Below are 23,061 nucleotides of genomic sequence, written 5' to 3'. Positions count from 1 at the left end.
TCATGAATCTGAAATGCACTGTAGGCATTATTCTCAAAAAGAAAATGTATATCAAAATGATTGCAGTCACTGTTTTTTTTAAACCGTAGTCCAAATCTCGGGGCATTTGCTTTACTTTATAAATGTGCATAAGCTGGCTCAAGGCTTTGATTAAAACATCAAGGCTTTCTGATTTTTCAGAGGGCAATGGCCTGTCTTGCCAACCACATCAGCCAACATTACATGTTACATCATGGACAGCATGGTTACTGTGCATTCATTCAGTAAAAACAGACATCTCCAGATTAGATTGTTCAAAAGTTTAGTGGACTACTAAAGCTTAATATATTCAACCCTTATTTCATATCCCGAACAATTCTAAATAAATAAAGTAAGTCATTCAGGCTCAGGGATCTAATATCTGCTGAAAAGGACTTTCTGTACAGACTGCCCGTTTTCTGATGCCAATTAAAATCACACACATGGCTAGAGGGTGATGTACAGCAGGTTTCATTTGCTATTCTTTTTGGACATGGTAAGTGGTGTGAAAAAGAGAAATAAAGAGTTTCTCTTTTTAAAATGATGACAGCAATTTCTATGTAAAATCATACCTTCATTTCATTTAAAAATAATCAAACATGATATGAATGAGTTTCAACGCTTTATAATGTAAAGCAGCTTTCTTTTAAAGTTGATCCTAAGGGAACCAAATGCAGATATCAGCTACCCTGTGCTGATTCAGGATGACTGCCAAAAATAAGTTATGAAGTGGAAGTTTAGATTATATCCTGTACAAATCTTGGCACTCACATGTTTCTCTTGCTGAAAATTGTTCAAAAGTAATAACTCTGAAATGTGTTAAAAAAATCACATTAACCTCATTGAGCATGTAGTGTATAAGGCGATATTTAATATTTGGAAGGGATAAAACAGTAACCGAATTCCATGTTGTTTTATATTGACTTGAGTTGTGCAAGAAGAACATAATGCATACAGATGCATAATTATATTACAGCAAACACCATTTCTTATAGGATTAAATTCATATACCATGATAGAAAAAGTTGTCAGTTGGGAAGTATGAAATAGAGAAAATAGAGCTTAACATCTCAGACAGCCATTTGAAACCAATAGAGGGCAGCTGCAGTCAGGACAGTTTTAGGCCTCGGACAGATCCAGTGACCTGAGACATTCTGATGCCCGTAAGATGACGCCGCTGTCAGCTGCATCTCTTTTGACTCCATCCACTTTCCATGCCCCCCAAGCCCCCCCATGTTAGTGGTACACTTTTGTACTACAAGTGCATCTCAATACATTAGAATATCATCGAAAAGTTCATTTATTTCAGTAATTCAATTCAAAAAGTGAAACTCATATATTACATAGATTCATTACACACAGGGTGATATATTTTATTTCTTTTCATTTTGCTGATTATGGCCTACAGGTAATGAAAACTGAAAATTCAGTATCTCAGAAAATTAGAATATTGCATAATACCAATAAAACAAAGATTTTGATGCAGAAATGTTGGCCTACTGAAAAGTCTGTCCATGTATAAGTCAGTACTTGGTCGGGCTCCTTTGCATGAATTACTGCATCAATGCAGCGTGGCATGGAGGTGATCAGCCTGTGGCACTGCAGAGGTGATATGGAAGTCAGGATGTTTTGATAGCGGACTTCAGCTCGCCTGCATTTTTGGGTCTGGTGTCTCTCACCTTGCTCTTGACAATACCCTATGGGGTTTAAGTCAGACGAGCTTGCTGGCCAATCAAGTACAGTGATACCATGGTCATTAAACCAGGTATTGGTACTTTTGGCAGTGTGGGCAGGTGCCAAATCCAGCTGGAAAATAAAATTAGCATCTACATAAAGCTTGTCAGCAGAGGGAAGCATGAAGTGCTCTAAAATCTCCTGGTAGATGGCTATGCTGACTTTGGACTTGATAAAACACAGTGGGCCAACACCAGCAGATGACATGGCTCCCCAAATCATTATTGACTGTGGAAACTTCACACTGGATCTCAAGCGACTTGGATTCTGTGCCTCTCCACTCTTCCTCCCGACTCTGGGACCTTGATTTCCAAATGAAATGTAAAATTTACTTTCATCTGAAAAGAGGCCTTTGGACCACTGAACAACAGCCTAGTCCGTTTTCTCTTTAGTCCAGGTAAGACGCTTCTGACGTTGTCTCTGGTTCAGGAGTGGCTTGACACAAGGAATGCGACAGTTGTAGCCCACGTCCCGGATACACACGTCAGTGTGTGGTGGCTCTTGAAGCACTGACTCCAGCCACAGTCCACTACTTGTGAATTTCCCCAAATTCTTGAATGGGCGCTTCACAATCCTCTCAAGGCTGCCGTTATCCCTGTTGCTTGTGCACCTTTTTCTGCCCCATTTTTTCCTTCCACTCAGCTTTTCATTAATATGCTTCGATGCAGCACTCTGTCATCAGGAATCTTCTTTATCAATGAGTCAGCAGTCTTCCCCATGATTGTTTGGCCTACTGAACCAGACTGAGAGACCATTTAAAGGCTCAGGACACCTTTGCAGGTGTTTTGGGTTAATTAGCTGAGTGGAGTGGGACACCAGGAGTCTACAATATTGAAAAAAAAGTTTCTGTTTTAACAATGTGTTGACACAGATTACTGTAGAAACGGAACAGACATGAAATGCGGTGTTCCAAACAACGATCTATTATTTCACTCTTAAAACTCCACTTCACTCCCAGATACTCAATCAAGACATGAGCTGAGAGAAGTTCGTGTAACGTTCTAAATTGGTGGGGATGGAATAGCCGCTCTCTTTATCAGCACATTTAGAGAACAAAGGCGCCATGGAGAGGTGTGAAGGGATTTAAGAAGCAGTTTAAGGTGGGACGAATTACGAAGTTTTTCAGAGGCTCTGTAATTCTAGTGTTAAGCCTTAGTGAATTCATGTTTCTGTTTGCAAGAAATGTTATTATTCTGATATTTAATTCTATTAAATTTAATATCAGGGAAGCACAGGGGCCCCGTGGTTAGCACTGCTATCTCACAACTCAGCCACAATACTCATTCCTGTATAGTTGGCAGATGCTTCCTTAGCCATCAGATACACTTCAAAGGGACACCATTGCACCATTATAATTCACTTTAAACTACTTCAGTTTCTTCTTCCCATTAGCTTCAAAGAATTTCACTAAGTTTGGCTGTATGTTTCCAAATATTTCCAATTTTGATGAATTAGAGGCAAAGCAAATTCAGTGAGGTTTCGCTCATCACTAGTCAACAAAATCAGTTTATGCATTTTTTACCTTAAATACATTATTTATAATCTTTCTTAATACATTAACAAGATATTTACGATCAACAACATTAATAAAATCACATTCCCCTTCAATGCCCTGCAACGGACTGGTTTACCATCCAGGTATGGTTTTTGTTTTACACCCTTTAAATTGGACAAGGAAGTGCAGATAATAATGGCTGTCAAAAGTGCAGCTCTAAACCTTTGCTTGTTTGGCCAGGGATTGGATTCTCTGAATGAAAAGAGCGACAGGCGCTAAGCAGGCTCCTGTCAATCATGGAGAATCCACTGCATCCACTGAACAGGATTATCTCCAGACAGAGGAGCAGCTTCAGCGACAGACTGCTGTCACCGTCCTGCTCCACTGACAGACTGAGGAGATCGTTCCTCCTCCACACTATGCAACTCTTCAGTTACACCCGGGGTTAGGTAAACGTTCATTATACAAAGTTATTGTCTATTATACCTGCATTTTTATCACTCTTTAATTTAATATTGTTTTTATCAGTATGCTGCTGCTGGAGTGTGGGAATTTCCCCTTGGGATTAATAAAGTATCTATCTATCTATCTATCTATCTATCTCTGTTTATATATTCAAGATGCTAGTGATATTATTTATTTGTATGTATCATGGAAAAGATCATTTCTATCTCGACTCAACATGAAATGCACCTCATGAATCTGAAATGCACTGTAGGCATTATTCTCAAAAAGAAAATGTATATCAAAATGATTGCAGTCACTGTTTTTTTTAAACCGTAGTCCAAATCTCGGGGCATTTGCTTTACTTTATAAATGTGCATAAGCTGGCTCAAGGCTTTGATTAAAACATCAAGGCTTTCTGATTTTTCAGAGGGCAATGGCCTGTCTTGCCAACCACATCAGCCAACATTACATGTTACATCATGGACAGCATGGTTACTGTGCATTCATTCAGTAAAAACAGACATCTCCAGATTAGATTGTTCAAAAGTTTAGTGGACTACTAAAGCTTAATATATTCAACCCTTATTTCATATCCCGAACAATTCTAAATAAATAAAGTAAGTCATTCAGGCTCAGGGATCTAATATCTGCTGAAAAGGACTTTCTGTACAGACTGCCCGTTTTCTGATGCCAATTAAAATCACACACATGGCTAGAGGGTGATGTACAGCAGGTTTCATTTGCTATTCTTTTTGGACATGGTAAGTGGTGTGAAAAAGAGAAATAAAGAGTTTCTCTTTTTAAAATGATGACAGCAATTTCTATGTAAAATCATACCTTCATTTCATTTAAAAATAATCAAACATGATATGAATGAGTTTCAACGCTTTATAATGTAAAGCAGCTTTTTTAAAGTTGATCCTAAGGGAACCAATGCAGATATCAGCTACCCTGTGCTGATTCAGGATGACTGCCAAAAATAAGTTATGAAGTGGAAGTTTAGATTATATCCTGTACAAATCTTGGCACTCACATGTTTCTCTTGCTGAAAATTGTTCAAAAGTAATAACTCTGAAATGTGTTAAAAAAATCACATTAACCTCATTGAGCATGTAGTGTATAAGGCGATATTTAATATTTGGAAGGGATAAAACAGTAAACCGAATTCCATGTTGTTTTATATTGACTTGAGTTGTGCAAGAAGAACATAATGCATACAGATGCATAATTATATTACAGCAAACACCATTTCTTATAGGATTAAATTCATATACCATGATAGAAAAAGTTGTCAGTTGGGAAGTATGAAATAGAGAAAATAGAGCTTAACATCTCAGACAGCCATTTGAAACCAATAGAGGGCAGCTGCAGTCAGGACAGTTTTAGGCCTCGGACAGATCCAGTGACCTGAGACATTCTGATGCCCGTAAGATGACGCCGCTGTCAGCTGCATCTCTTTTGACTCCATCCACTTTCCATGCCCCCCAAGCCCCCATGTTAGTGGTACACTTTTGTACTACAAGTGCATCTCAATACATTAGAATATCATCGAAAAGTTCATTTATTTCAGTAATTCAATTCAAAAAGTGAAACTCATATATTACATAGATTCATTACACACAGGGTGATATATTTTATTTCTTTTCATTTTGCTGATTATGGCCTACAGGTAATGAAAACTGAAAATTCAGTATCTCAGAAAATTAGAATATTGCATAATACCAATAAAACAAAGATTTTTGATGCAGAAATGTTGGCCTACTGAAAAGTCTGTCCATGTACGAAGTCAGTACTTGGTCGGGGCTCCTTTTGCATGAATTACTGCATCAATGCAGCGTGGCATGGAGGTGATCAGCCTGTGGCACTGCAGAGGTGATATGGAAGTCTAGGATGTTTTGATAGCGGACTTCAGCTCGTCTGCATTTTTGGGTCTGGTGTCTCTCACCTTGCTCTTGACAATACCCTATGGGGTTTAAGTCAGACGAGCTTGCTGGCCAATCAAGTACAGTGATACCATGGTCATTAAACCAGGTATTGGTACTTTTGGCAGTGTGGGCAGGTGCCAAATCCAGCTGGAAAATAAAATTAGCATCTACATAAAGCTTGTCAGCAGAGGGAAGCATGAAGTGCTCTAAAATCTCCTGGTAGATGGCTATGCTGACTTTGGACTTGATAAAACACAGTGGGCCAACACCAGCAGATGACATGGCTCCCCAAATCATTATTGACTGTGGAAACTTCACACTGGATCTCAAGCGACTTGGATTCTGTGCCTCTCCACTCTTCCTCCCGACTCTGGGACCTTGATTTCCAAATGAAATGTAAAATTTACTTTCATCTGAAAAGAGGCCTTTGGACCACTGAACAACAGCCTAGTCCGTTTTCTCTTTAGTCCAGGTAAGACGCTTCTGACGTTGTCTCTGGTTCAGGAGTGGCTTGACACAAGGAATGCGACAGTTGTAGCCCACGTCCCGGATACACACGTCAGTGTGTGGTGGCTCTTGAAGCACTGACTCCAGCCACAGTCCACTACTTGTGAATTTCCCCCAAATTCTTGAATGGGCCGTGCTTCACAATCCTCTCAAGGCTGCCGTTATCCCTGTTGCTTGTGCACCTTTTTCTGCCCCATTTTTTCCTTCCACTCAGCTTTTCATTAATATGCTTCGATGCAGCACTCTGTCATCAGGAATCTTCTTTATCAATGAGTCAGCAGTCTTCCCCATGATTGTTTGGCCTACTGAACCAGACTGAGAGACCATTTAAAGGCTCAGGACACCTTTGCAGGTGTTTTGGGTTAATTAGCTGAGTGGAGTGGGACACCAGGAGTCTACAATATTGAACTTTTTCACAATATTCTAATTTTCTGAGATACTGAATTTTGAGTTTTTATTACCTGTAGGCCATAATCAGCAAAATAAAAAGAAATAAATGCTTAAAATTTATCACTCTGTGTATAATGAATCTATTTAATATGAGTTTCACTTTTTAAATCGAATTACAACAACAACAACAACAACATTTATTTATATAGCACATTTTCATACAAACAGTAGCTCAAAGTGCTTTACATATTAAAGAATAGAAAAATGAAAGACACAATTATAAAACAAAATAAATCAACATTAACATCGAATAAGAGTAAGGTTCAATGGCCAGGGGACAGAAAAACAAAAACTCCAGACGGCTGGAGAAAAATAAAATCTGTAGGGATTCCAGACCATGAGACCGCCCAGTCCCCTCTGGGCATTCCACCTAACATAAATGAAACAGTCCTCTTTGGATTTAGGGTTCTCACGGAAGGGCTTGATGATGATGATGGTCACGTAGACTTCTGCCTTTTAATCCGTCCATCATTGTTGGAGCATCATGAAGCTTTGAGTAGGTGGTGGTGGCACAGGCCACCACCACAAAGAAACCGGAAAAAGAAACAGAAAAGAGAGTAGGGGTCAGTACGATTTTAGAGCCACCATGAATAGTTATTATGATGAATTGAACATACAGAGTATCAGGATTAAGTTAAATTAAGATTAAAATGAAGTTATAAAAGGCCATGTTAAAGTAATGTGTTTTCAGCAGTGTTTTAAAGTGCTCTACTGTATCAGCCTGGCGAATTCCTATTGGCAGGCTATTCCAGATTTTAGGTGCATAACAGCAGAAGGCCGCCTCACCACTTCTTTTAAGTTTTGTTCTTGGAATTCTAAGGAGACACTCATTTGAGGATCTGAGGTTACGATTTGGAATATAAGGTGTCAGACATTCCGATATATAAGATGGGGCAGATTATTTAAGGCTTTATAAACCATAAGCAGAATTTTAAAGTCAATTCTGAATGACACAGGTAACCAGTGTAGTGACATCAAAACTGGAGAAATGTGTTCTGATTTTCTTTTCCTAGTTAGGATTCTAGCAGCTGCATTCTGCACTAGTTGCAAACGATTTATATCTTTTTGGGTAGTCCTGAGAGGAGTGCGTTACAGTAATCTAGTCGACTGAAAACAAACGCGTGAACTAATTTCTCAGCATCTTTCAGTGATATAAGAGGTCTAACTTTACTTATGTTTCTTAAGTGAAAAATGCTGTCCTAATGATCTGATTAATATGTGATTTAAAATTCAGATTACAGTCAACAATCACCCCTAAGCTTTTTACCTCCGTCTTGACTTTTAATCCTAATGTATCCAGTTTATTTCTAATAGCCTCATTGTATCCATTATTGCTGATCACTAAAATTTCAGTTTTCTTTATTTAACTTGAGAAAATTACTATTCATCCATTCTGAGATACTAGTCAGACATTGTGTTAGTGAATCAATAGAATCAGGGTCATCAGGTGCTATTGATAAGTACAGCTGTGTGTCATCAGCATAGCTGTGGTAGCTCACGTTGTGCCCTGAGATAATCTGACCTAACGGAAGCATGTAGATTGAGAATAACAGCGGACCCAGGATAGAGCCTTGTGGAACACCATATGGATATCATGTGTCTTCGAGTTGTAATTCCCACAACTAACAAAAATTTTCTCCCTGTCAGGTAGGATTCAAACCAATTTAAGACACTGCCAGAGAGGCCCACCCATTGACTAAGGCGATTTCTAAGAATGTTGTGATCAATGGTGTCAAATGCAGCACTCAGATCTAAGAGGATGAGAACAGATAAATGGCCTCTGTCTGCATTTACCCGCAAGTCATTTACTACTTTAACGAGTGCAGTTTCTGTGCTGTGATTTGTTCTAAAACCGACTGAAATTTATCAAGAATAGCATGTTTATTTAGGTGGTCATTTAACTGCATAATGACTGCCTTCTCCAGAACTTTACTTAAGAAGGCAGGTTAGAGATGGGTCTAAAATTTTCAAGAGCTGAGGGGTCAAGATTATGTTTCTTAAGTAGGGGTTTAACTACAGCAGTCTTAAGACAGTCTGGGAAGACCCCAGTATCTAGTGACGAATTTACTATGTCAGAACATTATCAATTAGCACGCCTGATACTTCTTTGAAAAACCTTGTTGGTATCGGGTCAAGGACGAGGTGGAGGGTTTTAATTGAGAGATTATTTTTTGTAAATCAGGTAAATCTATCCTAGTGAAAGAGTTTAATTTGTTTATAACAGGATGCTGGGGTTTAGGAGGATCCTTAGTGTTGGGGGGATATACTATGTTATTTCTAATATCATTAATTTTTGATTGAAAATACAGCGACAGCCTCACAGGTTTCACTGGAAGCACTTAGGAGGCATTCCTTTGAGCTACCTGGGTTTAGTAGGCGATCAATTGTGAAAATAAGACTCTGGGATTACTAGCATTGTTATTTATAATCTTGAGAAATAACAGCGTCTCTCAAGACGGACAGTGTTATTGTATTCTGTTATTTTGACTTTTAATATTTCGTGGTGGATAGTAAGTTTAGTCTTCCTCCATTGACGCTCAGCTCTACGGCATGTTCTCTTTAAATCAGACACTCTTTGGGTCTTCCATGGTATAACAATGCTAGAAGATTTTTTCACTGTCTTTTCAGGTGCAACTATGTCAACAGCAGCTCTCACTTTAGAATTAAATCTTTCCACCTTACTATTTACATTATCCTCGCTATTATAGCTGGCACTATAAACGGACTGATTGCTTAAAATGTTTGTAAGTTTTAAAGCTGCTGCGAATCAAAGAAGCGTTTTTAACAATATGCTTCTCATGAGTGTTTTTATCATTATTTCTATATTAAAAAGTAGAAGAAAATGGTCTGATAGACCAATATCAATGATCTGTTTTATATCAACTTTCAGTCCTTTAGTAATCACTAAGTCTAATGTATGACCTGCTTTATGTGTAGGCTGATTTATGAGTTGTCTCAAATCAAAAGAATCCAGGAGGTTCATAAATTCTTTTACTTTTAGATCACACTGATTATCTATATGAAAATTAAAGTCGCCAACTATTAGGAGTGTGTCATAGTTAGTAATTAAAATTGACATTAAGTCAGAGAATTCCTCAAAAAGACGCGTTATATTTAGGAGGTCTATACACGGATAGTACTAGAACTTGAGAATCTCCATGAATAACAACGGCGAGATACTCAAAGGACTTGAACTTACCAAAACTGACATCTTTACATTTTAATCGTCTCGAGTAAATGTTAGCCAATCCGCCCCCCCTTTTTCCCTGGCGGTTGCACGAGTAAAACTGTAATCCGGAGGCAGATTCGATTAAAACTGCGCGCTGTCTGAACTAAGCCACGTTTCATTTAGTGCAATAAGATCTATTTTTTTATCACTAATAAGATCGTTGATAAAAAAACGTTTTGTTAGTTAAAGCTCTAACATTCAATAGTGCCATATTTAATGTTTCGGAGGTGCAGAGATGAGTACTATGTGCGTTATTGTTATTTGGAATAGGAACTAAATTATTATTATTAGCGCCCTCTGTGTGTATTTTTTGTTTAATCTGTGATCTGTTTTTATAGTTTTAATACATTGTTCCTCTAAAATAGTGATTTTAATTAGATTATTGGAGTTTATGCCGTATTTCCTAGGTTTTCTACGTGCATTAAGATTGCTTATTACAGTATTAATGGTGTGCACTTTAACGGAAGACTCTATTAAACATTCATCATGTCCTGGCACAACAGTATTATTTCGGAAGGGGTTAAGAGCAGAGATATATAGTCAAGAAAAACGAATTACCTTCGATATGTTTTCGGAGAGGACCCGGGCGCCGAAACTGTTCGGATGCAGGCCATCACGCTTGAAGAGACGCGGCCTTTCCAAAAAGAGATTCCAATTACAGTGAATTACTGAAATAAATGAACCTTTCGATGATATTCTAATTTATTGAGATGCACCTGTATTATATAGTAATGGTGACAAACTGAATGTGTGTTAAAAAAAATTTATTATATATAAAAAAACCTTCACCAGGATAAACTGTCGTGCGAATGTAATAAACGGCTTTTCATACTTGCTCCGAGGTCACGAGCCATCCCCAATGGGTACGCAAAGCTGCTTGGCTAACGGAGAAGGTCTTAGCTGGACGAATCAAATGACTACTTTAAGCCTCTTCGTACTTCTAAGGGCGAGTGTGTCATTCCTCTGGAGCATAAACTCCGCCTCAATTAATGCATCGTTAATATAAATATTTAAATTTTGTACACCAGTAATAATACAGTACTAATGATATAACACAGAGAGGACCATAAAGACAGTACTCTAAAGAGTGCCTAAACGTCAGACGCGTAGTATTGTATATTTTGACTGTTTACACAAATTATATGATTTATTCGAATGAGAGTCTATAAGAATATGTAGAGTTAATCTTAGGTGAGTGCAGCATATAATTCATTCTTCTTCATCTTCTTCCTTAGCATTTCCCATTTTATATGGGGTCAAACTTCTGATTACCAGTGTAGATCCTAAGCCACAGAGCCACTACTCCATTGAGTGCAGCATATAACTAACATATTAAAAATTGCAGTCTCATGAATGAGACATGGCAAACACAGATTTAAAACATATACTATAAAATACAAATGATAAGAGTTTTTGTTCAATTTGTTTCTAATATATGACACCAATACAATTGCTTCGGATGCAGAACTGAGAGACCTTGATAGTTTAGAAGTTTAATAAATGCTGAATACACATTTGAGTGCAGGAACTAAAGGGAATTGAAATCGTCATGAGGGGCGTGTAATATAGGTGTCAGTTGACCAGTGAAACAGAGGAATGGCTTCAGAAGGGGGCGTCAATTTTAGGACCTCATAGTGTCTGAAGTGCTCAGATCTATCCGAGGCCTGAAACTATCCTGACTGCAGCTGGGCACTTCTCTTTTAAACTCAATTTTCTTCCTGATAAGTACCACTCCTTATTCCTTTGCATCCTCTCTGTAAGGTTCTAAACTCCTCAAGTGTTATTTTATGTTGTTATGAATTAATTCTTCTTGAAGTCTATTTAGAAATTGATTCCGTATTTGCTTTCTAATTTATAATGTTTAAATTGGAGTGTAAGGGGACAAACATTCCAAAATATTGGATGGGGTGAGATTATTTAAGGCTTTGTAAACCATTAGTAGTATTTTAAAGTCAATTCTAAATGACACAGGTGACAAATGTAACAACACTAAAACTGGTGAAATGTGCTCAGATTTTCTTTTTCTAGTTAAGATTCCTGCTGCTGCATTCTACACTAACTGTAACTAACCAATTGATGTCTTTCTTAGGTAGTCATGTAAAGACTCCATTGCAGTAATCTCATCAACTGATAACAAAACTGTGAACTAATTTTTCAGCGTCTTGTAAAGTTATAAGATGTCTAACTTCAGCTCTTCCTTAAGTGAAAAAATGCAGTCCTAGTAATCTGACTAATATGTGATTTAAAATTTAGGCCAGAGTCAATAGTTATCCCTAAATTCTTTCCTCTGACTTGACTTTTAAGCCTAAGGGGTCAAGTTTAATTCTAATACCCTCACTATGTTTGTGCCAATAACTAAGATTTCTGTTTTTTCTTTATTTAGTTTGAGAAAGTCGCTGCTCATCTATTCGAAAATACAAGTAAGACACATGATCAGAGAACCAAGAGCATCAGGGTCATCAGTATAGCTATGGTAGCTCACCATGTGCTTTGAGATAATATGAATATGTCTCATGGAAACATATAGATTGAAAAGAGCAGTGGACCCAGAATAGATCCTTATGGTACACCATATAAAATATCATGGGTCTCCAAGGTATAATCACCACAACTAACAAAGAATTTTCTACTTGTTTAGTAAGACTGAAACCATTTTAAGATGTTGCTGGACGCCTTCACTAATGCGATTTATAAGAATACTGTGATCAATTGTGTCAAAATGCTTCACTCATGTCTAAGAGAACAAGAACAGATATACGGCCTCTGTCCACATTAACCTTCAAGTTGCTACTTTAACCTGTGCGGTTTCTGTACTCTGATTTGTTTAAAAAAACCCGACATAGACATGTTATGAATAGAATATTTATTCAAGTAATCATTTAGCTCTTCTCAGTACTCAAATGTGGCACATGGTGCCACTGCCCACCTGCCAAGTCGTTTTGCCTGCTTAAAGTAAAGTCATCTGTGATGGAGGGTTGCAGGAATCATCGGGTAGAGGGATTCTTTCATTGGATTGGCTGGCCCAGCTCTGTCTTAGCTGTGGAATGGCCAATAGGGCGAGGCAGCTTGATTGCTAAGGTCTCCAGGACTCAGAACAAATCCAGATCGTATTATGTGATATCATCTACTGTTGAATTTTGCTCTGTACTTGTTATTTCTATTGCACTATTATATTGTATGGAGGATTACTTGTGTCCTGTTCTGTGTATTGTATTGTATGTACCCCTTTTTTGACACCCACTGCACCCCCAACCTACCTGGAAAGGGGTCTCTCTTTGAATTGCATTTCCCAAGGTTTCTTCCATTTTTTTCCCTACAAGGGTTTTTTTTGGGAGTTTTTTCTTGTCTTCTTAGGGATTCAAGGCTGGGGGGCTGTCAAAAGGCAGGGCCTGTTAAAGCCCTTTGCGGCACATCTTGTATGATTTTGGGCTCTACAAAAATAAATTGTACTGTATTTAGCTGCATAATGTCTGCCTTTTCTAGAGTTTTACTTAAAAAAGGCAGGTTAGACATTGGTCTAAAATGATCAAAAATAGAGATAATTTTTCTTGAGCAGGGGTTTGACAACTGCAGTCTTAAGACAGTCATGGGACACCCCCGTATCTAATGATGAGTTCACTATGTCAGTATGCTATCAATTAGTACAACTGAGACTTCTTTGAACAAGTCTGTTGGAATTGGGTCAAGGGCTCAGGTGGAGGGTTTCTGCTGAGAAATTATTCTGCGTAGTTTGAGGAGATCTATTCTGATGAAATATTTTAACTCGCTTAGAATGGAATATTGAGATTCAGTCGGATTAACTTTGGGGGATGTACTATATTATTTAGAATGTCGGTAATTTTGTGTTTAAAAAATACAACAAAAGCCTCACAACTTTTACTAGTAGTTTTTAGGAGGCATTACATTGAGTCAGTTGGGTTTAGAAGAAGATCAATAGATGAGATTTAAACTCTTGGATTGCCAGCATTGTCATTTATAATTTTAGAGAAATATTACTGCCTCTCAAGGCAGAGTACGTTGTTATATTTAGTTATTTTAGCCTTCAGTATTTCATAATGCTGTGGTGGGCTGCCGTCCTGCCCGGGGATTTGTTCCTGCCTTGCGCCCTGTGTTGGCTGGGATTGGCTCCAGCAGACCCCCGTGACCCTGTGTCAGGATGTAGTGGGTTGGATAATGACTGACTGACTGACTGATTATTTCATAATGTACTATCAATTCATGGACTATCAATTTAGTTTTCTCATTTATGGTCAGCTCTCTAACATGTTCTCTTTAAATCAAACACATTTGGGTTTTCCAGGGTATAACAGTGCTGGATGATTTAGTAACTGTCTTTCCAGGGGCAACTATGTCAGCTGCAGCTCTTAACATAGCATAAAAATTTTCCACGTTGCTATTAATATTGTTAACATTGTTGAGGTAATCACTACCAACGGACTGATTGTTTAGAACATTATCAAACTTTGAAGCTGCAGATGTATCAAAGTTTTTTTTTAAACAATATGCTTCTCATTAGTTGTTATCAGTATTTCTGCATTAAATAATATGAAAAATTGGTCTGATGTACCAATATCCATGACCTGCCTCACGTCAACTTATAATGTTTTTGCAATGACTAAATCCAGTGTGTGCTCTTCCTTATGTGTGGGCTGGTTGACGTGCTGGCTGAGATTAAACAAATACAGGAGGTTCATGAAATCTCTTGCTTTCGGGTCACACTGGTTATCGACATGAAAATCGCCAACAACTAGGAACCTGTCAAAGTTAGTTATTATTATAGATACTAAGTCTGAGAATTCCTCAGTGAAAGGCGCATTATATTTAGGAGGTCTATAAATGGACAATATGAGCAACTGGGACACTCCACAAGAGTAAAGCTGTAATTCGGAGGTGCAGTTTCAAATAAAACTACGGCATAATCAGAGCTAAGCAAAGTTTCACGTAATGTAAGAAAGTCTATTTTCTTCTCACTGATAAGGTTGTTAATATAGAACATCTTGTTGGATAATGCTCTAAAATTTAGTAAGGCCTTATTTAAGGTCTCGGAAGAGTAGAGCTGAATCAGACACGACAGCTTGAAATGGTAATTAAATTATTTGCATTAATGCCACTTTGAACGGATTTTTTACTTCATCTATAGTTATAGTTCTAATACAGTGAACATTTAGAGGTGAAATGATAATTAAATTATTTTCATTTATTCTGCTTTGTCTGTTATTATAGTGTTAATACAATGCACAACTAAAGATGAGCTCAATACAGAATTATCATATTTTAGCAAGACATTATGGAAAGCATTAGGATCAGAATTGTGTAGTCAGGAAAGACAAATTATCTTCAAGATGTGTTGAGGGTGCAGAATCTGTTCAGATGCAGACCATCTCACCTGAAGACAATAAACATAGAATTTCAGGTACTTTTGACCTCACAAGTTAAAATGACTTTAGCCATTTTAACAATTATGGATCAGTTCAGCATCTTGGTGTCTCCTGCCTTCTACTAAAAGCAATATAATTTCATATATACAGTGGATTAGGAAAGTATTCAGATCCCTTCACTTTTTTAGCATTTTACTATGTTGGAGCCTTGTGCTAAAATCTGTATTATTATTATATTATCAGTAATCTTTATTATTATAATTAAAATGTATACATTTTGCAAATTTATTAAAAACAAAAAACAGAAATATCACATTATCACAAGTATTCAGACCTTTTCCTCAGTACTTAGTTGATGTACCATTGCCAGCGATTACAGCCTGCAGTCTTCTTGGATTTGACGTGACAGGCTTTGCACACCTGGATTTGGGGATTTTCTGCCATTCTTCTCAGCAGATCCTCTCAAGCTCTGTCAGCTTGGATAGAAACTGTTGGTGGAAGCTATTTTCTGGTCACTCCACACATGTTTGATTGTGCACAGCTCTGGGATCTGGCCTGGAAACTCAAGGACTTTCTAAGAGTTGTCCCTAAGCCACTGCTGTCTTGTCTTGTAATGGAGCTTTAAAAGAATCTGCCAGGAAAAATGGCATAAACTGCGAAATACTAGGTGTGCAAAGCTTGTAGGCTTACCGGAGAGGACTCAGAGCTATATTTGCTGCCAAAGGGGCTTCTAAAAAGTAGTGAATTCAGTCTCTGAATACTTATATGAATGAGAGATTTCAGTTTTTGATTTTTCATATATTTGTAAACCCTCTGGAAAATATTTTTTCACTTTGTCATTATGGGTGATTGAGTTTAGGTTGGAAAGCAAAAATGTCAAATTTATCCACTTAAAATTTGATGTACAACACAATAAAGCGTACAGAAAGTGAAGGGGCCTGAATACTTTCTCAGTCCAATGAATATTCAGAAATAGCTGGCATACAACTCTGTATCTTTTGCTCTCCTATCTTTATCCCTGGAGTAGACTTAGTTGTTATGCAGCCAGCTAGAGCTGATTGTGAAGCCACGGCCATCTCAGTTTTAAAAATAAGGAAAGGTGTGAGATTACACTGCAAACATGTCTCTGCCTCTCAAAACACCACTCTATACTATTTAACTTGTCTCCCTGCTAAATATAGCAATTGCAAAATCCCAGATAGGATAAATGTGTAAATATAGCATAAAAGGCTGCAACAGTAGAAAAGGTGGTACAGTTGAATGGAGTGTAAAACTACAAAAAGTCTAATTAATCAAGGGTATAGAAATTGGGATTAACTATCCCATCTATACAGTATATATAAAAGTCAATGTGTGTATGTATGTATGTATGTTCCAGCATCACGTCCAAACGGCTGGAGCGATTTTCATAAAACTTGGTACACGTTTCTCATTGGTCGACTAAAAATACTGTAGGGTGAAATCATCCCTAACCCACCCCTTCTGTGTAGGTTGGGGGGTGATCTTGCAGTCTCTTGTATGCATGTTATTATCCAGTTGACACTCAGAACGTCCACCAGAGGGCAAACTGGAGGTGACTGCCAGCATTCTTTATGTTTGAGCGCCACCACCGCGCCTACCCGCCTGTTGCTTTTCAAATTAAATAAAGTTGTCCGGTTTCGAGCGTCAACTGGATGATAACATATATAAAAGACAAGCATATTAGTGAGTCTTCGTTGTTTGTTAATTTATTTTTATTTTCTGTGGTGGGCTGGTGCCCTGCCTGGGGTTTGTTTCCTGCCTTGTGCCCAGTGTTGGCTGGGATTGGCTCCAGCAGACCCCCATGACCCTGTAGTTCGGATATAGTGGGTTGGATAATGGATGGATGGATTTTTATTTTTAAAGTTGTGTTTTTTTTAATTATATTTTTCTCAAACAATTTAAAAAAAAAAAAAACACTTTATTTTCCTCCCGGGCAAAGCTGGGTATTTTAGCTAGTTATTAATGAAAGGTGGCTTTGACAATATCTGTTTTAATATGTACCTTCCATTGTGATTGCATTAGAAGGTTTGTTGCCTCAAAATTATTGCTGCTGACTTTTTAGCCTGGCGTTTCTCATAACGCCCAAATAAAAGAAGCAAACCTGAGAAAACATACGGATTTAAGGCTATCTTCACATAACTGCATAGGTGCAATTAATATGCCAGTACTCATAGAGTAGTACACATCCATTTTCCGCAATTTGACTCAGAAATTATTCTGCTATGTTTCTTTTTACAGGATTTGATCTGATGGAGTATTTCAATGTGAAAGAATTGTTTGGTATGAAAGAAATTGGGAGTCCAAGTTCATATGTGCGCCTTGGAACGATTCCGATTGTTCAACAAACAGAGTAAGTGAGATCTTTAGTAACACATTTCATCCTTGCAATGCATATATGTTTTTTTTGTGGGATGCCATGCAATTAAATCTGCTTATTCTAAACTGAATGTAAACATGTAACGTGAGTGAAATTGGAAAGGAATCATTGTTTTAATGAAATCAGTACAAAAACAGTTCTTTTCCAATCTTAAAAATGAACGTGCTAGAGCAGTTCTTCAGAGCGATGACAAAGGGGAACCATTTTTGGTTCCCAAAAGACTCATTCACATGAAGGGTCCAAGAAGATCCTTTTTTGGTATCCATAACAGGCTCTATAGAGTAAATAGCCATAAATAGATGGTAACAAATCTGTGGAGTACCAATATGTCCTGATTTGAGAAGAACCCCTTCTTACACTAACACTTCTTCGTTTATTAGTATCCTCCCACCCATTTAAAATTTCAGATTTTTCTATGTATAAGAAGGTTTTTCAAAGCACAAAGCAGAGAACCTTTCCCAGAATGAAGTGGTGCTTTGTCAAGCAATAGCAAACGAGGAACCACACAAGCCAGTAAAGAACCATAAAATGCCATTAAAGTTGTTTTAAGAGTGTAGAGTCTCCAGATTGAAACCTTATTAATGTTTGCTTAATAAAATTTTATATAGTCTCCAGATTGAAATATTATTAAAGCTGGTTCAATAAAATCTTTTTAAGCATTTCCTATTTGAAAAATACTTTTTTAAAATATCACGACAAACGTGTGGTCCATCGATTTCACAAAAGAGATGCTGCTTTTAAGCAAACTCCTGTCAATCATGAAAAATCCACTGCATCCACTGAACAGTGTCATCTCCAGGCAGAGGAGCAGCTTCAGTGACAGGAGTTTTGTCACCGTCCTGCTCCACTGACAGACTGAGGAGATCATTCCTCCCCTACACTATGCGACTCTTCAGTTCCACCCGGGGGAGCTAATGCTAACATTATTCAAAGTTATTGTCTGTTTTTACATGCATTTTTATTACTCTTTAATTTAATATTGTTTTTTTTTGTATCAGTATGATGCTGCTGGATTATATTATATTTCCCTTGGGATTAATAAAGTATCTATCTATCTATCTATCTATCTATCTATCTATCTATCTATCTATCTATCTATCTATCTATCTATCTATCTATCTATCTATCTATCTATCTATCTATCTATGTGATATGGATTTGAATGTATTCTTGTATTGCACATTGTTTTCTTGTATAAAGTTTGTGCTTTACAAAGCACACTTTATAAATAAAATAAACTTTGAGTGAGTGTGATTGAAGCATTTTAGAAAAGATCAAAGAGTTTTACTGACAAGTGCATCAGATTTTAAACTGAGATTCTTGAAATTATTCATGCTTCTTATTATAAATTATGGATATTTATTGCATCTATCTGTCCTTTTCAGTCCAGTCATTCATTTTCCAAACCCTTATCTGAGTACAAGATAAGAATCGCCAGGGCATTTTAAAGTACACATCTATAGACTCCGTCTTACACTCTTAAAAATGTTGGTTTTGTAATGGCACTTTATTGGGTTCTCCATATAACCTTGCTTGACAAAGAGACATTCAAATCTATGAAGGGTTCTTTGCATATGACACTGGTTCTTTGGACTTTGAAAAGGTTCCTAATATGAGGAAAAAACAGAAAACTTTAATATAGACGAGGTTACTTATTAGGATACAAACAGATCAAAAAAATCAGATTGTCTTTTATTATATACAGTACGGTAAGAGATCTTTTAATATTAGGAACTCATGGGTATAGTGCAAATCTTTTATCATCAATTCACAGCTATTTATAAAATCTAAATATTGAAACTAAGGGTTCTTTGGGGAACCAAAAATAGTTCCCCTTTGTCATCGACCTGAAGAACTACTCAGGCAACTTTACTTTTTAAGAGTGTTGGTGGCTAATTTGAAGTCAGCGGTTAACCTAACACACATGTTTTCGATGAGGAAAATAAGTGGGAGAGTGTGCAAACTGCACACAATGTCCATAGAGATCTAAATCGAGCACTGTGGAGCTTCAAGGCAACTAACTACAATGGCACCATGCCACCCACCCACTTTCAAACGTTTCTTCTTATGTCAATGGAGGACCATGGGGTGGCTGTTTATTCCTTGAGAAGTTTTAAGATTTAAAGTTGAATTATTGCCTGACATTTGTAAACAGTTGTGTGGCAGTTTGGACTGTTATTATGTTGGTAGTGGGTGAGTGGCTCACACATCATAATCACCAAAAATTGTGTGGTTTTGAGCAACTGGTAACAACAACAACATTTATTTATATAGCACTTTTTCATGCAAACAATGTAGCTCAAAGTGCTTTACAAGATGAAATAAAGAGGAAGTTAATATATAAAACATAAACAAACAACATTAGGCAATATTATTATACTAATACTAGCTGTGTACGCCTGTGCTGTAAAAAGCCCGGGCTCCCAGAAACTATTAAAATTGTCATTAAAAAAATTTAAATATACTGTAGAGTCGTTGGTTTCATTTTGCAGACGTGCTCGCCCCCCTTGTTTATCAGTGGCTAAGCGAGTTTCTCTCTCCTCGGAGGTTTGTGCTCGCCTCACTTGTGTATTAGCCACTAATCGACTTTGTCTTTCCTTGGCGGTTTCACTTTGGTGACAGAGTCGCTTTCTTTCATCTTCATGCTGCAGCCTCGTACTTATTTCTTCTTCCGACTCGTTAACTTGGGGCTGCCTTGCCGGCTCTTTGAGCTTCGCACTGTAGCCTTGCACTTCCATGCCAGAGAGACAGACACACACACTTTCATGTGTAGACGTTTATATATAAGATGTAACAAAGCAGAAGTTAAGGTTGGATGGCTTGGAGGACAGAAAAAGCAAACAAACAAAAACAAAAAACTCCAGTTAGTCTGGAGAAATAAACAAAATCTGCAGGGGTTCCAAGGCCCAAAGACCATCCAGCCCAATGGCATTCTACCTAACATAGTTGTTCTAAATCACTCTTTATGGATTTCAGGCTACAAACGGAAGAATTTAATGATGACGGTCATGTAGACATCATTCAATTTATAAACGCAGGGGGCTGCACAGTACCAGGTGGTGCTGGCACAGATCAGCACCATAGAAGAACTGGAAATGACAACAGTGAATAGTAGAGATTAGTATGGATTGCAGAACCCAGAGAAGAGTGATTATTCAATGCCCATAGTCCAATAGAGATTCAACTAAAATGTTGCTAAAAAAAAGCCATTTTAAAATAATGTGTTTTAGCGTTTTTTTTTAATTGTTCTACAGTATTAGCCTGGTGAATTTCTATTGGTAACGTATTCCAAATTTTAGGTGCATAACAGCTTAAGGCCGCCTATCCACTTCTTTTAAGGCTGGCTGGAAATTATAAGCAGACTTTCATTTGATGATCTGAGGTTACGACTTGGAGTGTAAGAGGACAGACATTCCAAAATATAGGACAGGGTGAGATTATTTAAGGATTTGTAAACCATTTGCAGTATTTTAAAGTCCATTTCAAATGACACAGGTAAGCAAAGTAACGATGTTAAAACTGATTAAAATATGCTCAGATTTTCTTTTTCTAGTTAAGATTCTTGCTGCACTGAGAAACTGAATAAGGCACAATCTGGATTTGATCAGACGCTATCAACTGAACACATGTGATGTATTACTTTGGATAAAATACTGGAAGTCATTTTTCAATTTATAAATTGAGAAATAAAAACACACTAAATACTAATATGAAAGTTCAGGACTGTGATGTAATGATTGTGCTGCAAAGCCAACTCTGCGCTCTTCATTGTTTAAGTGCTCTCCATATAATTTATTGAAAGCCAATAAAGGAGAATAGTATGGTAGCAGAGCGATTAGAGCTGCAGAATCCTGGGTTTGATCCCTGCAATCATCCATTGTCTGTGTGGATTTTGTATCTTCTCCCCATGTCTGTGGTGTTGATTTTCCTCCTGCCTGCCACATCCCCAAAGATATGCAGGTTAGGTGAAGCACCATCTCCAAATTGTCCCAGCGTGGGTGCTTGTGTGCCGGTTATGGGCTAGTGCCCTGTACAGGGCTGTTTCTTCTCTTGTACCTGGTGCTGCTGCAACACGTTGTGATCCCTGAGTTGAATGAAGCAGATTCGAAAAGTGAATCTGATGTTCCATTGAACAAAAAGTGTGTTTTCTTTCTTGCTCTTTTCTGATATGTAAAAGTTACGCAGATATAGTCCTTGTTTTTTTTTTAACAAAGGGATGTTTTTCCCCAAGGCATCCCAGGTGGGTGTGCATTCAGCAAGAATCTTACTGCACTGTAATGAAGAATATTACAAAACCTTGCATCATGCTGTTAATTATTTAAATACTCCTTGATTGTACTAAAAGTCAGTAGCAACAGTCCATCCACCCTTCCTTTCCATTTTTCAAGGCCGCCTTAACCAATTATCGGGTGAGAGACATACTGTAAAGTAATTTCAAATAAAAAAAATGTTATAGATTGATTTTCTTTATTACCATGCAGACCAGTAAATTAAATGTTTGTTGGAACAATACATATATTTTATTTTTGCTCCTCTGTGTGACAGTGCCCTCCATAATGTTTAGAACAAAGACATCTTTTTTTCTGGATGTACTCCTCTCTTCCTCAATTTAAAATTACAATTCAAACAATTGAGACTTTACTTTAAGGGTAAAGTAATCACAAACAGCTGTGATGCCAATTGTCCCAAACATTATTGTGCCCTGAAATGGGGGGAACCATGTAGAAAAAGTATTGTAATTACAACTTGGTGTGTCCAAAATGTATGCAAATAGCCTTAAATGAAAGTCTGCAATGTGCATGTTAATAAGGTCTGAATTGTCTGATCTGTAATTTTAAAAAACGTGGAGCAGAGGGGTAAATCAAGGGCAAATGTGTCCTATTCCCAAACATTATGGAGGGCACTGTATGTGAAACAAGTATAATAAAGGCGCATTCCTTATTTTTTAACTGAGAGTGGCAGTCTCAGATGACTTATGCTTTTGTTAAGCACCATGTAACGCTGTACAGGAGAGTCCCACAAAACCACGTGTCATGCCTTTCATTATTTAAATCCTTCTTTCCCTATGCTTTATAGTGCTGAAAAATCAACAGACATTCCATCCATCCAACCGTTCATCCACCCATCCATCTGTTTTTGAAACCCACCTTATCCAATTACAGGGTTACAGGCATAATGTTATGCCACAAAAGAAAAATTCGGAGCCTTCAAATTGATTTTCTTTATTGGCGGTGAATCAAATGTTTCTTTGAACAATAAGTTTGTTTTTTTGGGCTTTTGTGCTCTGTGACTATCACAGGAAGGCATACAGAATATTTTTCTGCTATGCTGAACTGTAAAGAATAGTGCTGGAAAACCTCATCCTGTGCTATTCTTTCTTTAAATCCTCCTATCTATACATTATATTAAACTCAAAGAGGATAATAACATTGTATAGAACAACATTTTTATACATGCCAATTGATTGTCATTATTACTAT

General features: G+C 37.4%; 1 protein-coding gene across 2 annotated transcripts in view; it reads left to right on the top strand.

The window, feature by feature from the left end:
- col22a1 (collagen, type XXII, alpha 1) overlaps positions 1 to 23,061 on the top strand; it is a 401,136-nt gene that overhangs the window by 124,578 nt on the left and 253,497 nt on the right. For both annotated transcript variants that reach the window (XM_039736671.1, XM_039736672.1), the window contains exon 5: positions 17,443 to 17,554. In XM_039736671.1, the coding sequence (XP_039592605.1) occupies positions 17,443 to 17,554 (112 nt within the window). The remainder of the gene's footprint in view (positions 1 to 17,442; positions 17,555 to 23,061) is intronic.

Source organism: Polypterus senegalus, chromosome 15, assembly GCF_016835505.1.
Source record: "Polypterus senegalus isolate Bchr_013 chromosome 15, ASM1683550v1, whole genome shotgun sequence".
Taxonomy (NCBI): Eukaryota; Metazoa; Chordata; class Cladistia; order Polypteriformes; family Polypteridae; genus Polypterus; species Polypterus senegalus.
This window is presented reverse-complemented; position numbering and strand designations above follow the sequence as displayed.